The 13,860-nt window shown below is 42.7% G+C and overlaps 1 protein-coding gene across 2 annotated transcripts in view; it reads left to right on the top strand.

Moving 5' to 3' along the window:
* The window catches only part of ARID4B (AT-rich interaction domain 4B), a 114,554-nt gene that overhangs the window by 60,639 nt on the left and 40,055 nt on the right, over positions 1-13,860 (top strand). For both annotated transcript variants that reach the window (XM_066616983.1, XM_066616978.1), the window contains exons 8-12: positions 1,525-1,663; positions 5,294-5,373; positions 6,052-6,125; positions 10,261-10,406; positions 11,550-11,622. In XM_066616983.1, coding sequence (XP_066473080.1) covers positions 1,525-1,663; positions 5,294-5,373; positions 6,052-6,125; positions 10,261-10,406; positions 11,550-11,622 — 512 coding nt within the window. The remainder of the gene's footprint in view (positions 1-1,524; positions 1,664-5,293; positions 5,374-6,051; positions 6,126-10,260; positions 10,407-11,549; positions 11,623-13,860) is intronic.

The following is a 13,860-nucleotide window of genomic DNA, read 5'->3' as shown; positions in this document are numbered from 1 at the left end:
CATGTTGGCTGCTGCCTATTCAGGTCTGACCTTATGAAGCTATGTAGACTTTTCACAATGCTGGGAGTGCACCAGCAAACCCCACCGCCTACTGCTGATACATTCCATATCACTACCCACTCTCTCCCTGGGCAGCGTTTGTCTAAAGCAGGGGTTCTTAACTGGGGGTCTGCATACCCCTTGTGGGTATGGGAACCAAATGATGGGGATATGGGAATCGATCTCTGAACAATTGAAAAAAAGTTGTTGTTAGATTAGATTATTAACTACCACCATTATCAATAGAAATTGAGGCATTCTGTTCCTAAATATCTATATGTAAAGTAAAACCAAACTATTGACATCTTTTGAAGTCAAATTGGTACCTAATAGAACCGCTGATGATGATGATTTCGACAGTTTAGTGACAGGAGTATGGGGATATATTAGGCAGTCCATTGGGGGTCTGTAATCATAAAAGGTTAAGAACTCCTGGTCTAAAGAGACAAACCTTGTCCACAGGAAGAGATTGTTCTTATGATTTTTGTCTGTTCAAACAGTCACAGTTTTCAGAAAGAGCAAGGGGCAGGTCATGTAGTATGGCAGTGCCAGGGCAGGACTCACTGGCCCGCTTGCACGCATTGTGAAACATTGTATGTTACATTGTGGAGGTACTTTCATACTGTACAAAGAGGACTTGTGTGCCACTGAAGGCTTTAAATAATTATTTCAGGAGCTCTTGCACCCTAATTACATGATAGCTGAACGTAATAGAGTGTGTATAAGTAATGAAGGGAAGTGGAAAGTTCTTACATTTTTAAATTAAATGAATGTTACACTCTCCCAAAAGATTTCCTTCCCTAAACGTCTCACCTCCTTATTTGGTAGTTGTGCAGCATTTGACTTCAGAATAGGAAATCAAGTCACCTCACTGGCATCTCTACCCTCATTTGACTGAAGTGCTTAAACTCATCATTCCGGGTTGGAGCTCCTCCCCTAGCACCATATGACGTTCACTGTGAAATTTCCCCTTTCTAACCTCTTATCTAGGCTTGTCCATATGATGACCACACCCACGCATGCTGTGCTTTTTGTAGGTTAGCTGCCTGGGTCATATGCCACTGGTGTAGCTCAGTTGGTCACTTGATTGAGTTTCCTAATTTGTTTATTTTATTCAATTTAAGAAATTTATAACCTGCCATTCTATTCTGGTAGGATCCACCATGGGGGAAAAATATTAATTAATTAATTAATTAATTAATTAATTAATTAATTAATTAATTAATTAATTAATTAGGTGTATAGTCTTCCTTTCTCCCCGAAAGGTACCCAAAACAGCTGTAACATTTTTATAGCATACTTAGAGAGTATTTTTGTTAATTTTTTAATTAATATAAACAGCACTTCTCTTCCGTAACCATTTCAAATAAATATTATCCATACTTCAGGTTATTATTATCATTTTAATTTACGGTATTACATTGGTATTCTCAGCTATAAAGTAGTATGGCCGTAGACAATGATTTATTTGCAACTGTCTTGTAGCCCAGAGGAAGAATCTTCCTCTTCCTCAAGTGACGAAGATGAAGATGACAGGAAACAAACTGATGAATTATTAGGAAAAGTTGTGTGCGTAGAGTCTGTAAATGTGGATAAAAAGAAAAATCTCTGGTTTCCAGCCTTGGTAAGTAATAGTTTTTTATATTGTTTATGAGAACCCCAGAAATCATTAATTGCAGTCAGAACTATCACACAGAGCAAGTAAGATTGGAATATATGTATAGGAATGTATAAAATATCAAAATACAGTAAAAACCCCACTATAATATAACAGGTGGTGTCAAAAAAATTTAGTCGTGAAAACTGCAAGGTCACATTATTGTGAAGTTAGTGAAAAATAATATGCAATCAGACCTTGTTTTACCAAAACCAGCACTTATCTATTATTAGCAATTCCTCCTGCATTCTACTAACTGAGAAACATGCCCTGGCAAGAGCCTCACAGAAAGAAGCTTCTTTTGGTTTCAGTTCTAGCCTGTGGCTTGTCTTTTTTAAAGAGACAGTGCACATTTTCTGGCTATCAAGGGCTTTCAATGGGGGTGATTGTGTTTCTTCGTTAGTAAAGTATGTTCCTGCTAGAAGGCTGGGCTAGTTTTGTGTCCTGCATTTCAAATGTGACTAGGCTCAGCTTAAATTGGCTGCCCAGAAGAATCTATCTGGCCATTGTTGGAAACAGGATACTGGACTAGATGCACTCTTGCTCTGATCCAGGAGGCTCTTAAGTTCTTAGCAGTTGTAGCAGGAAGTGCAATGCTAATAAGTGGTAAAGGGAGAGGCACTATGTCTGATTGATCTATGTTATTCTGTTAGGGTTTTGAAAGCAATTGCAATCCTGGCCCCTGTGCAACCTAGGACCAGGGCCACGAAATGCCATCCCCTGGGCCTAAAAATGTTACGAGTTTTCAGAGAAACTGGAAGTGACCCTTTTAGGCCTTCCGGGGACCTCAGAAGATCTTCTGGGGACTGAGGAGGCCGCGCACAGCCTTCCCCGGCCCCCAGAAGGTCTTCTAATGCCTTGTATAGGGACATTAAGAGGGGAAATACTGGTGGCAGGGGTGGCACCCCATGGCATTTGCCTCTCCCTGACCCCCCTTCTGGTACTCCAGTGCCTGGGAGAAGAGAGAGTGAGAGGCATAATGGCAAGAAGCTTCTTCCCTACAGTTGCTCGAGTAATCACAGGTGGCAATTGTTCAGCTTTTTACCAGTCCCAGTTTTAAGCCATCAATGGTGACTGAAATTTTTCAGGTCTTTTCCTGATTATTTTTTTAAAAAAAGATAGTTATGAGTAACTGTTTTATTATTTGTAGAATTATTGCTGCTAGATGATTATGCTACATTAATTAGTCACAATAAAATTCTTTAGAATAAAAAATGGCTAAGCTACAAATAAAAAAATTGTTTGCACAATAAAATACCAGAGTACTATGATTATGTTCTAGAAATAAGCGTCATAAAGTTAGGACTTTTAATGGATGACTGCAGCTTAGTAGAAAGGCATAACACAATACAGGTGCAGCCTACTTATCCATAGATTTTTTATCTGCAGATTTGTCTCAACAAGAATGGGGTGGGGGAACTGAAAGTCACACACACCTTTGCCCCCTTTGCCGGCATCTAGCTCCTTTTCTAGGCAAAACACTGCAAAAAGGCTCAGGCAGGGAAATAGCCCTGGAGACATGGAAGAGGCTCCCCTTGCTAAGGAACAGTAAGACTCCTGGAGCACCTGAGCCAGCAAAGAGGCTGAAGAGGGGAAGGGGGGGGCAGAAAACCTCTGCAGCCAGAGCAAGTGCAGCAAAGTCTCTCTCTCTCTCTCTCTCTCTCTCTCTCTCTCTCTCTCTCTCTCTCTCTCTCTCTCACACACACACACACACACACACACACACACACGGGCAGCTGCAGTAGCAACAGAGGGGATTGCTTTAAAAAACCCAGGGAGTGTGTGCTGAATTCCCCCCTCCCAATGGTGCAGGCTCCAGCCTACAAAACAAAACAGCCCAGCAAGGCTACAATCCTCTCCACGCTTTCCTGGGAGTAAGCACCATTGACTAGCATGGGACTTACTTCTGAGTAGAAACACATAGGACTGGACTCTCAGAAGGTCAGCATCCCACCTGTAAAAGAAGCAGGGACAACTGGCAAAGGGGAAGGCTGAGAACAGAGAAGGAGGCAGGAGGGGGAAGAGAGGGAATTGCTTTAAAAATCCCAGGGAGTGTTTGCCTAATTCTCCCCCCCCCCATGGTGCAGGCTGTCCTGCTCCAGCCAACACAAACAAAACAATCCACACTTTCCTGGGAGTAAGCCCCATTGACTACAGTGAGGCTTACTTCTGAGTAAGGCATAGGATTGGACTCATAGCAGGCATAGGACTGGACTCTTAAAAGGACTCCTCCCACCTCTGAAAGAAGCAGGACAGAAGTGGGAGAGCTGAGTACGGAGGGGAGGGGATTGATAACAGCTGCCTTAGTTTCCTTCCATCCAGAAGTGTCAGTCTGCAGCCTATTTGCATAACTCTGTGGGATTTAGCACAACTTGTTTTTTGTTAATCACACTGAGTCACGAAATGGAACTAACGTGGATAAATAGGCTCCACCTCTAATATGACTGAAAGCTAAAATTACACAGATGAAGGTCTCAGAAACCAGGATCTGATTTTTAAATAGGGAATATAATTTAAGTATTGGTTCAATTGATATATCATAGAAAATTATATATTGCAAAAAATAGCAATTTGAATGCTTTCTGAGGTCAGGTATAGAGAGAATTTACACATTTTGGCATAGTTCAATAATCAGATATTACAGTATCCCAAGATGTGCTTGGGCATGCCTAGCAAAATCTTTGACTTCTTCCTTTTGAATGACAGATCTGCATTCCATATCACAAACTGCTTAAGCGTGAGGATCTATCTGTCAAAACAAAGAAGTGAAAAGATTTCACTGGGCATGTCCAAGCACATCTTTGGAGCTAAACCAGTGTCTGGATCCAACCCACAGAGCATTGTGAAGAAAGGAAAAATTGTGTCGTATATTGTTCTGGGTTTTGGAGATTCAGAAACGGCAAGATACTTCATCTACTTTTGTTTTGAACTTGGTATTGGGGAACAGGAAGCAGTATGAGGGACATGAAGCATGAAGTGCCTTCTCTGAAACTCAAACTAAGAGAGAGAAAAGGCCCCTTCCCTCCCCAAGTCCTTTGTGCATCCATGAATTCAGACAAGGAGAGGGGATTTTTCGCTCATTAAGCATTTCAGAGAAGATACGAGTCCTCTCCATAGTCCATGCAAAATGAAAGACTTGGGTTGAAATCGGATAGGATTTCTGGTGTAGGCTACTGGTGTAGCCATGCAAATGGGGTGTCCTGTGGTGAGAGGATAGTTTTGGAGGCCTCCACAAGGTAAGGGAACATTTGTTCCTTTGCCTCGGGTCTGCACTGCAGCTGCAGTGGTGCTGGAAATTTGACTAGGATTGGTCCCTTAAACCCTCCTCTTCCCCATTTCTTCCCCAGTGAGAAGACTTGGAAGGGGCAGAGTTCTGTTTTTCATGTGTGGCTTGGTGAAAGACCCCCTTCCGCTTATTGATTTCTCTGCAATTTGCAGAAAATTAAGAGGAAGAATCTTTGTGATGTGTATGGTTAACAGACCAGATTTGTAAGATTCTGGGATATGAACAACAAACATCTCTGGTGAATTTTTTTACATAAATACTTGATACCATTATAAGATATTTAAATATTTCCATTCTTTCTTTTTTTGCAGGTGGTTTGTCCTGACTGTAGTGATGAAATTGCAGTGAAAAAGGATAATATTCTTGTTCGTTCTTTCAAGGATGGCAAATTGTGAGTAAAAATACTCAGTATAAAATACATGCAAGCTGTTTCTTAAAATGTAGAAGAAAATTGAAAACAAACTTACATTTGTAAAAACAAAAATCTTAGTCTCTGAATTAAAGAAAATACAAATCCTCAAGTATCATTGGAAATTATGTAGTTGTGGCTATCCATAATGGCAGATATAGGGGTGCATGCTACATGTTGATAAAGAAGGGGGAAAGGTATTGGTTGCACATCCTATTCTGTGTGGAAATTTGTTTTGTGGTTCTAGTGATCTGCATCTATTGTTTCTTCAAAATATCATTATTCCTTTTTGGCTGGTAGTGAATGCATGAACATATTAAGCTGTCTCCTAAGGAGTCGGACCATTGTTCCATCTGGCCCAGTATTCCCTACTTTAATGGGCAACTGTACTCCAGGACCTCAGACTGTGATCTTTCCCTTTATCTGATCCTGACATTACCTCATTCTTTAACTGGAGATGCCACGAATTGAACTTGAGACCTTTTGCGTGCAAAGCATGAGCTTGCCCACTGAGCTATGGTTGATATTTTGTCCACAGATAGTTAATAAGAGAAAAGAAGGAATGCTTTATTAACATAAATTTATATTTGAAATGCAAATATTTTAAATATTTATGTGTTTGAAGTTTGTTTAAAAATTGCTATATCAATATTCTTTTAGTTCTTCGGTACCAAGGAAAGACGTCCGAGAAATTAGTGACTCTTCACCAAAGCCAGATTCTACATTAAAACAAGGTAAGAGCAGCTTGAAATAACAATGAGAAAGCATTTCTCGTTTAGTTATGATTGGCTAGAAATTAGTGTAATATAGTACTGTAAGCAACTGTGTCACCAAAAGTATTGATGCTACAAGTCCCATCAGTCTACTAAGCCATACCCACCTCACCTTCTCATGGTTCAGTCCACCCAAAGCTTGTCCTACCTATTTCATTCCAGCAATCTCCACCTTTGTCAAGCAAAATTGAACCTCCATGTTCAAAGATGGTATACCTCTGAATATTAGATGCTGGAGACAAACAGAAGGCAAACTAATGAGCCTGAGAGATATAACTTGCTGAACCACAAACTGAGTACAAGATAGAGGAAATGGGTTGTGGACTCCATTGCCCTGCATGGCGATGGGGAGTCTTGAGGCCTGGCTTCACCCCAATGGGCAGTGGAGCAATAATGTCATTGTTTGGCACCACCTGCCCAGAAAACACTGGTAGCCAAGCAGCTGTCAGCAACTGAAGGAAGGAGGAAATGAGACCAGCGCAAGGAAGACAAAGGGGAGTAGGGAGAAGCAAGGAGAAGAAGAGAGAACAAAGAAGGCAAATGTGTGGAGGAAAGAGAAAGAAAGAGCACTTGTGAAGAGAGGGAGAAGAAGCAAGCCAACCAAGCTGACGAAGAGAGAGAAATGAGAAAGAGGTGGAAGAGCTTGGGTGGGGGAGGAATAGCAGGAAAAGGGGTGGGGGAGAGAGAAGAATACCAGATTTGGAAGAGAAAAAGATAAGAGCCTTCTTCCCCTTCTCCCTGTGGGGTGGAAGCAGACCTGCATGCCTCAGGTGGCATCAAACATATGAGAGAGGCTGAAAATGGGAAGCTGTCGCATTAGCTGTACCTCTGAAGCTCTTTTGGTCTCTCTGAGAAAAATCTCATGGTGGACTATTCCTTATTTAGAGGGCTTGTAATTGCCATACTAAAGTACATTGAATTAAGCACCTTCTTTAAACATCATTTTTTGATTTGGTCCTCTTCACCCAAGGGCCAGATCCAGCCAAGTCTTGTCTTACTCCATACCATAGGCAACATGGATCTGCCCCTTTGGGATGACCCAGAGGGAGGAGAAGTGCAGCAAGGATGAACTTCAAATCAATTTCCTTTTTAATTGGTAAACTTTCTGAAACTCACTTCCAACCCAAATCCCCACAAATCAGTTCCAATTAATATGCCTGACCCCAAACAGTCATGCACATTGGGGCAAAAAGTCAAAACTTTAGATATAGGCTGATGGGTTCTGAGCTGTCTGTGACAGATCAGGAGAGAGATCTTGGGGTGGTGGTGGACAGGTCGATGAAAGTATCGACCCAATGTGCAGCGGCAGTGAAGAAGGCCAATTCTATGCTTGGGATCATTAGCAAGGGTATTGAGAACAAAACGGCTAGTATTATAATGCCGTTGTACAAATCTATGATAAGGCCACACCTGGAGTATTGTGTCCAGTTCTGGTCCGAGGACTTAAGTCAGATAGAGGTTAAAAGAGAAGATGTTTCAGACCTCATTGTTAAATTAAAGATCAATAAGTCACCGGGCCCTGATGGCATCCACCCAAGAGTTATCAAGGAATTGAAGAATGAAGTTGCAGATCTCTTGACTAAGGTATGCAACTTGTCCCTCAAAACGGCCACGGTGCCAGAAGATTGGAGGATAGCAAATGTCATGCCTATTTTTAAAAAGGGAAAGAGGGGGGACCCGGGGAACTATAGGCCGGTCAGACTAACATCCATACCGGGTAAGATGGTGGAATGCCTCATCAAAGATAGGATCTCAAAACACATAGATGAACAGGCCTTGCTGAGGGAGAATCAGCATGGCTTCTGTAAGGGTAAGTCTTGCCTCACGAACCTTATAGAATTCTTTGGAAAGGTCAACAGGCATGTGGATGTGGGAGAACCCGTGGACATTATATATCTGGACTTTCAGAAGGCGTTTGACATGGTCCCTCACCAAAGGCTACTGAAAAAACTCCACAGTCAGGGAATTAGAGGACAGGTCCTCTCATGGATTGAGAACTGGTTGGAGGCCAGGAAGCAAAGAGTGGGTGTCAATGGGCAATTTTCACAATGGAGAGAGGTGAAAAGCGGTGTGCCCCAAGGATCTGTCCTGGGACCGGTGCTTTTCAAACTCTTTATAAATGACCTGGAGACAGGGTTGAGCAGTGAGGTGGCAAAGTTTGCAGACGACACCAAACTTTTCCGAGTGGTGAAGACCAGAAGTGATTGTGAGGAGCTCCAGAAGGATCTCTCCAGACTGGCAGAATGGGCAGCAAAATGGCAGATGCGCTTCAATGTCAGTAAGTGTAAAGTCATGCACATTGGGGCAAAAAATCAAAACTTTAGATATAGGCTGATGGGTTCTGAGCTGTCTGTGACAGATCAGGAGAGAGATCTTGGGGTGGTGGTGGACAGGTCGATGAAAGTGTCGACCCAATGTGCGGCGGCAGTGAAGAAGGCCAATTCTATTCTTGGGATCATTAGGAAGGGTATTGAGAACAAAACGGCTAGTATTATAATGCCGTTGTACAAATCTATGGTAAGGCCACACCTGGAGTATTGTGTCCAGTTCTGGTCGCCGCATCTCAAAAAAGACATAGTGGAAATGGAAAAGGTGTAAAAGAGAGCGACTAAGATGATTACGGGGCTGGGGCACCTTCCTTATGAAGAAAGGCTACGGCGTTTGGGCCTCTTCAGCCTAGAAAAGAGACGCCTGAGGGGGGACATGATTGAGACATACAAAATTATGCAGGGGATGGACAGAGTGGATAGGGGGATGCTCTTTACACTCTCACATAATACCAGAACCAGGGGACATCCACTAAAATTGAGTGTTGGGCGGGTTAGGACAGACAAAAGAAAATATTTCTTTACTCAGCGTGTGGTCCGTCTGTGGAACTCCTTGCCACAGGATGTGGTGCTGGCGTCTAGCCTAGATGCCTTTAAAAGGGGATTGGACAAGTTTCTGGAGGAAAAATCCATTATGGGGTACAAGCCATGATGTGTATATGCGCAACCTCCTGATTTTAGAAATGGGTTATGTCAGAATGCCAGATAAAAGGGAGGGCACCAGGATGAGGTCTCTTGTTATCTGGTGTGCTCCCTGGGGCATTTGGTGGGCTGCTGTGAGATACAGGAAGCTGGACTAGATGGGCCTATGGCCTGATCCAGTGGGGCTGTTCTTATGTTCTTATGTTTAACAGTTATTTCCCATGCATATCTCCAGATCAGTCAATTCTCATCCAAATTTCTTCATTCCTTCTCCTTCCCACAAAAGAAAGAGAAATCCCCAGAGTTGTATTGAGTGCAATCTGAACAGGTACAATAACAGTCCCATTCATCAGTTCCTCTGCTTGCAGTTTAAAGTGGAAGTACTCCAAGCAAAGATGACACGCAATTTCAAATGGGTAGCTGCTGTCAAATCAGCAGCTACCTAGTGTGCCAACCAATCCAGCTTGCTTCCACTACATTGGCACATTCACCTAAGAGCAACACCAGTGGCAGCCTAGCATGTCTTGTAATTCTTAAATTGGAATGCTAACTACAATTTGCTACTTCAAGTTCTCCAGAATAGAAGCTTATTTAGCTGTTACCATCTACGTATGAGACACTTAACACAGAATGGGAGGACTGTTCCCTGCCCCAGGGGTTTATGATCTAGAAATAGACACAAGGGAAAACAACAGCTGTAGGTGGTGGACGTTAAGGTGGAAGAGAGCCCATGCAGAGGGTAAAGCAGGCATAGCACCAAGCAACAACAACCTTCCTGCCTTGCTTTCCCATTTCCCTCACCCCCAGACCAACCAGTGAGAATGTGGGGATTTAGTAGAGCTCCCCTACCACCACTGGAGTGAGGGAACTGATCAGATAATTGAGAAGCCTCTCTCTCTCTCTCTCTCTGATTTGAAAAATAGTCCCCAAATCTAGGGTTGCGACTTACATCAAAGCAAAAACAAGCAGTAGCAAGAGAACTGAGTGATCTAGGAAAGCATGGCCAACCCTCTCCCTTATGGCTCAAAACTAGACAGATTATCAGGATAAATAAATGTATTATATGAACTGACAAAATCTGTTAAATATTGGAGCAGGCATAACATAAATTTAACTCAATTTTACAGCTTTTGATCAAGCCCTAGAATTCAGAGAAAACAGAACTGTTCCCAGTAACTGGAAAACTGAATTGAAAGAAGAAAGCTCCAGCAGTGAAGCAGAAGAGGAGGAAGAAGATGAAAAAGAAAAAGAAGATAAGAGCAGTGAAGAAGAGGCAAGTATACTATTAACTCGGTGAATTGGGCAAAAGAGGCATTTTTTAAAGTGGTCTCCTCTGATATTTCGCAATATATCTTCCTCTCAACCCCAACATGGTAACTTTCCCAGTGGCTGCTGCTGGTGTCACTTCTGCATCTTTTTTAGATTGTGAGTCCTTTGGGGGATAGAGAACCATTTAGTGATTTGTTTAGTTATGGAAACTGCTTTGTGAACTACTTCTTGTTAAAAAAAAGTATATAAATATTCTATAAATATATAGTATATAAATATTACAATATTACAATATTATCATTGTAATAGTAGGTCATGTTAGAACTTTTTCCTAAAAGGAATATATTGACTGTTGAATTACACAGCTTCATCAGCAGAGTGGATATCACAGCTTCTATTACTTCGCTACATCACATTATCTTTAGCGTAGACTTTCCTTGTGCGGGCACATACGCACAGATACGAATCATGGTTAGGAGATAAAGCCCCTATATTTTGCAGCAAAGATTGTGCTCAATGAATGTGAAGTTCTTCAAGATAAAACAGACATACTACTACTGGATTCTCTGACCTATGTCACAGTCTAGGCAACCACATGCACTCCTTCTCCACAATTCTACTTACAGTCCTACTGGAAAAGGTCTGCCAGTGGAACATGCATTCCACTGGTGGAAGCATCAGGATCCAGATAGAAGAGCCTGGATCCAGCATGCATTGTGTTTATTCTGCACTGCTGGTGGGTTCAGTTCCAGGTGGCCATGAAGATACCATCCACCATTGCCAGATAAGGCAGTGGTGGGAGTGGATGGTAGAAGGGGTAGGGGCCAGAACAGGAGGAGATAGGATCAGTGGCACTTGCATGCTCCCATATCTTATCCCCTTTGATCTCCCATTTCCTCTCCCTCCTTGGTTCTGCACCAGCCAAAATAGTTGGCACAGAAGTATGGAGACTCGTAGAGAAAATGGAGGCTTTCTCCTGGGTAAGGGAACAAATGTTACCTTACCCTGAGGAGTCCTCAGCAACTGTCCTCACCCACCATTGGATGCAGCATGTACCTTTATTGGGAGGGATTTGGATACGATTGAACTTTAAAACATCATACTTTTATTTAAGTTATGCTTTTTTTTCTTATTGTATTTCAATTAGGAAGAAATAGAACCCTTTCCAGAAGAAAGAGAGAACTTTCTACAACAGTTATATAAATTCATGGAAGACAGAGGTGAGTCTTCATTATTTTTAAACATAATGCACTATCTAATTGTACTAAAAGGTGGTGCAGCCCTGGGTTACTTTTGTATATATAAAATGAACTTTATTCATGAGTAATACAATGCATGCCTTTATAGCATTCAAAATGAATTTGACTGTATCTATGGGCCTTGGTCTATTTGACTTACTATCTGTGGGCCTTGGTCACATCCAGAAGGTCTTTTGAGTTACAGGGAGGTCATGCGCAGCCTCCCTGCACCTCAGAATGCCTGCCAGAGCGTTCTTGCAAACACTTCCAGTTTTTGCAAAAAACGAAAGTGCCTGCTAAAAGGCTTTGGCAGCCATTCTGAGGTGTGGGCAGGCTGCACATGACCACCCCATGGCTCAGAAAAGAGGTTGGACTGCAGATTTCATTATCTGTGGTTTTTGGCATTCGTGGGAATTCCAAGAATGGAACTACTGAGAATGCCAAGGACTGACCTGTATATTAAAGCCATTTTGAATGTATGTGGGTTAAATGTTTGCAGCTTGAGGATGCCCTTGGACTCTGCTCTACTCTTGGATAGACTGGTGATCGTTATGACCAAGAGCGTTTTACTCAGCTTCCGGTGGTGCGACAGCTGCACCCCCCTCTGGCCAGACTTTGTGATGGTCAGACATGCATAGGCAATATTTAGATTGGATTTCTCTAACAAGCTGTATGTGGGGCTGTCCATGAAGATAGTTCAGAAACTTCAATTTGTACAGAATGCAGTTGCCAGGTTGCTGGCTGGTCCCAAGAATTAAGACCATGTCATGACCTTGTTATACCAACTGCACTATCTGCCTATACATTTCCTGATATATGTTGGCAACCTTCAGTCTCGAAAGACTATGGTATCGCGCTCTGAATGTTGGTTCTGGAACAGCGTCTAGTGTGGCTGAAAAGGCCTCAAAGTACTAATTTTGTCTCAGAAAAGTCTTGATGGTCTGGGACTTACAACCATGAAGGACTGTCTACCTGTCCTTTGAGGTTATTTCAGGAGGCCCTGTTGTAGGTGCCTTTGTCCATGGAAGTGCAGTTGATGGTAATTTGTGATGGGGTGTTAAGAACATAAGAACAGCCCTGCTGGATCAGGTAATAGGCCCATCTAGCCCAGCTTCCTGTATCTCACAATGGCCCACCAAATGCTTCAGGGAGCACACGAGACAACAGGAGTCCTGCATTCTGGTGCCCTCCCTTACATCTGGCATTCTGACGTAGCCCATTTCTAAAATCAGGAGGTTGCACATACCCATTATGTCTTGTAACCCGTAATGGATTTTTCCTGCAGAAACATGTCTAATCCCCTTTAAAAGGCATCTAGGACAGATGCCATCACCACATGATGTGGCAAAGAATTCCACAGACCAACTACACGCTGAGTAAAGAAACATTTTCTTTTGTCTGTTCTAACTCTCAATTTTAGTGGATGTCCCCTGGTTCTGGTGTTGTGTTAGAGGGTAAAGAGCATCTCTGTATCCACTGTGTCCATCCCCTGCATAATTTTGTATGTCTCAATCATGTCCCCCCTGAGGCGCCTCTTTTCTAGGCTGAAGAGGCCCAAATGCTGTAGCCTTTCCTCATAAGGAAGGTGCCCCAGCACAGTAATAATTTTAGTCGCTCTCTTTTGCACCTTTTTCATTTCCACTATGTCCTTTTTGAGATGTGGTGACTAGAACTGGCCACAATACTCCAAGTGTGGCCTTACCATCGATTTGTACTACAGCATTATAATATTAGCCGTTTTGTTCTCAATACCTTTTCTAATGATCCCCAGCATAGAATTGGCCTTCTTTACTGCTGCTGCACATTGGGTTGACACTTTTATCAAGCTGTCTACCACCACCCCAAGATCCCTCTCCTGATCTGTCACAGACAGCTCAGAACCCATCAGCCTATATCTAAAGTTTTGATTTTTTCCCCCAATGTGCACGACTTTACACTTACTGACTTTGAAACGCATCTGCCATTTTGCTGCCCATTCTGCCAGTTTGGAGAGATCCTTCTGGAGCTCCTCACAATCGCTTCTGGTCTTCACCACTCGGAAAAGCTTGGTGTCATCTGCAAATTTAGCCACCTCGCTGCTCAACCCTGTCTCCAGGTCATTTTTGAACAGGTTGAAAAGCACTAGTCCCAGGACAGATCCTTGGGGCACACCGCTTTTCACCTCTCTCAGTTGTGAAAATTGTTCTCTGTTCTCTGTGTTCTCTGTTGTTGCGCCCAGTC

Source organism: Tiliqua scincoides, chromosome 1 (assembly GCF_035046505.1).
Source record: "Tiliqua scincoides isolate rTilSci1 chromosome 1, rTilSci1.hap2, whole genome shotgun sequence".
NCBI lineage: Eukaryota > Metazoa > Chordata > Lepidosauria > Squamata > Scincidae > Tiliqua > Tiliqua scincoides.
This window is presented reverse-complemented; position numbering and strand designations above follow the sequence as displayed.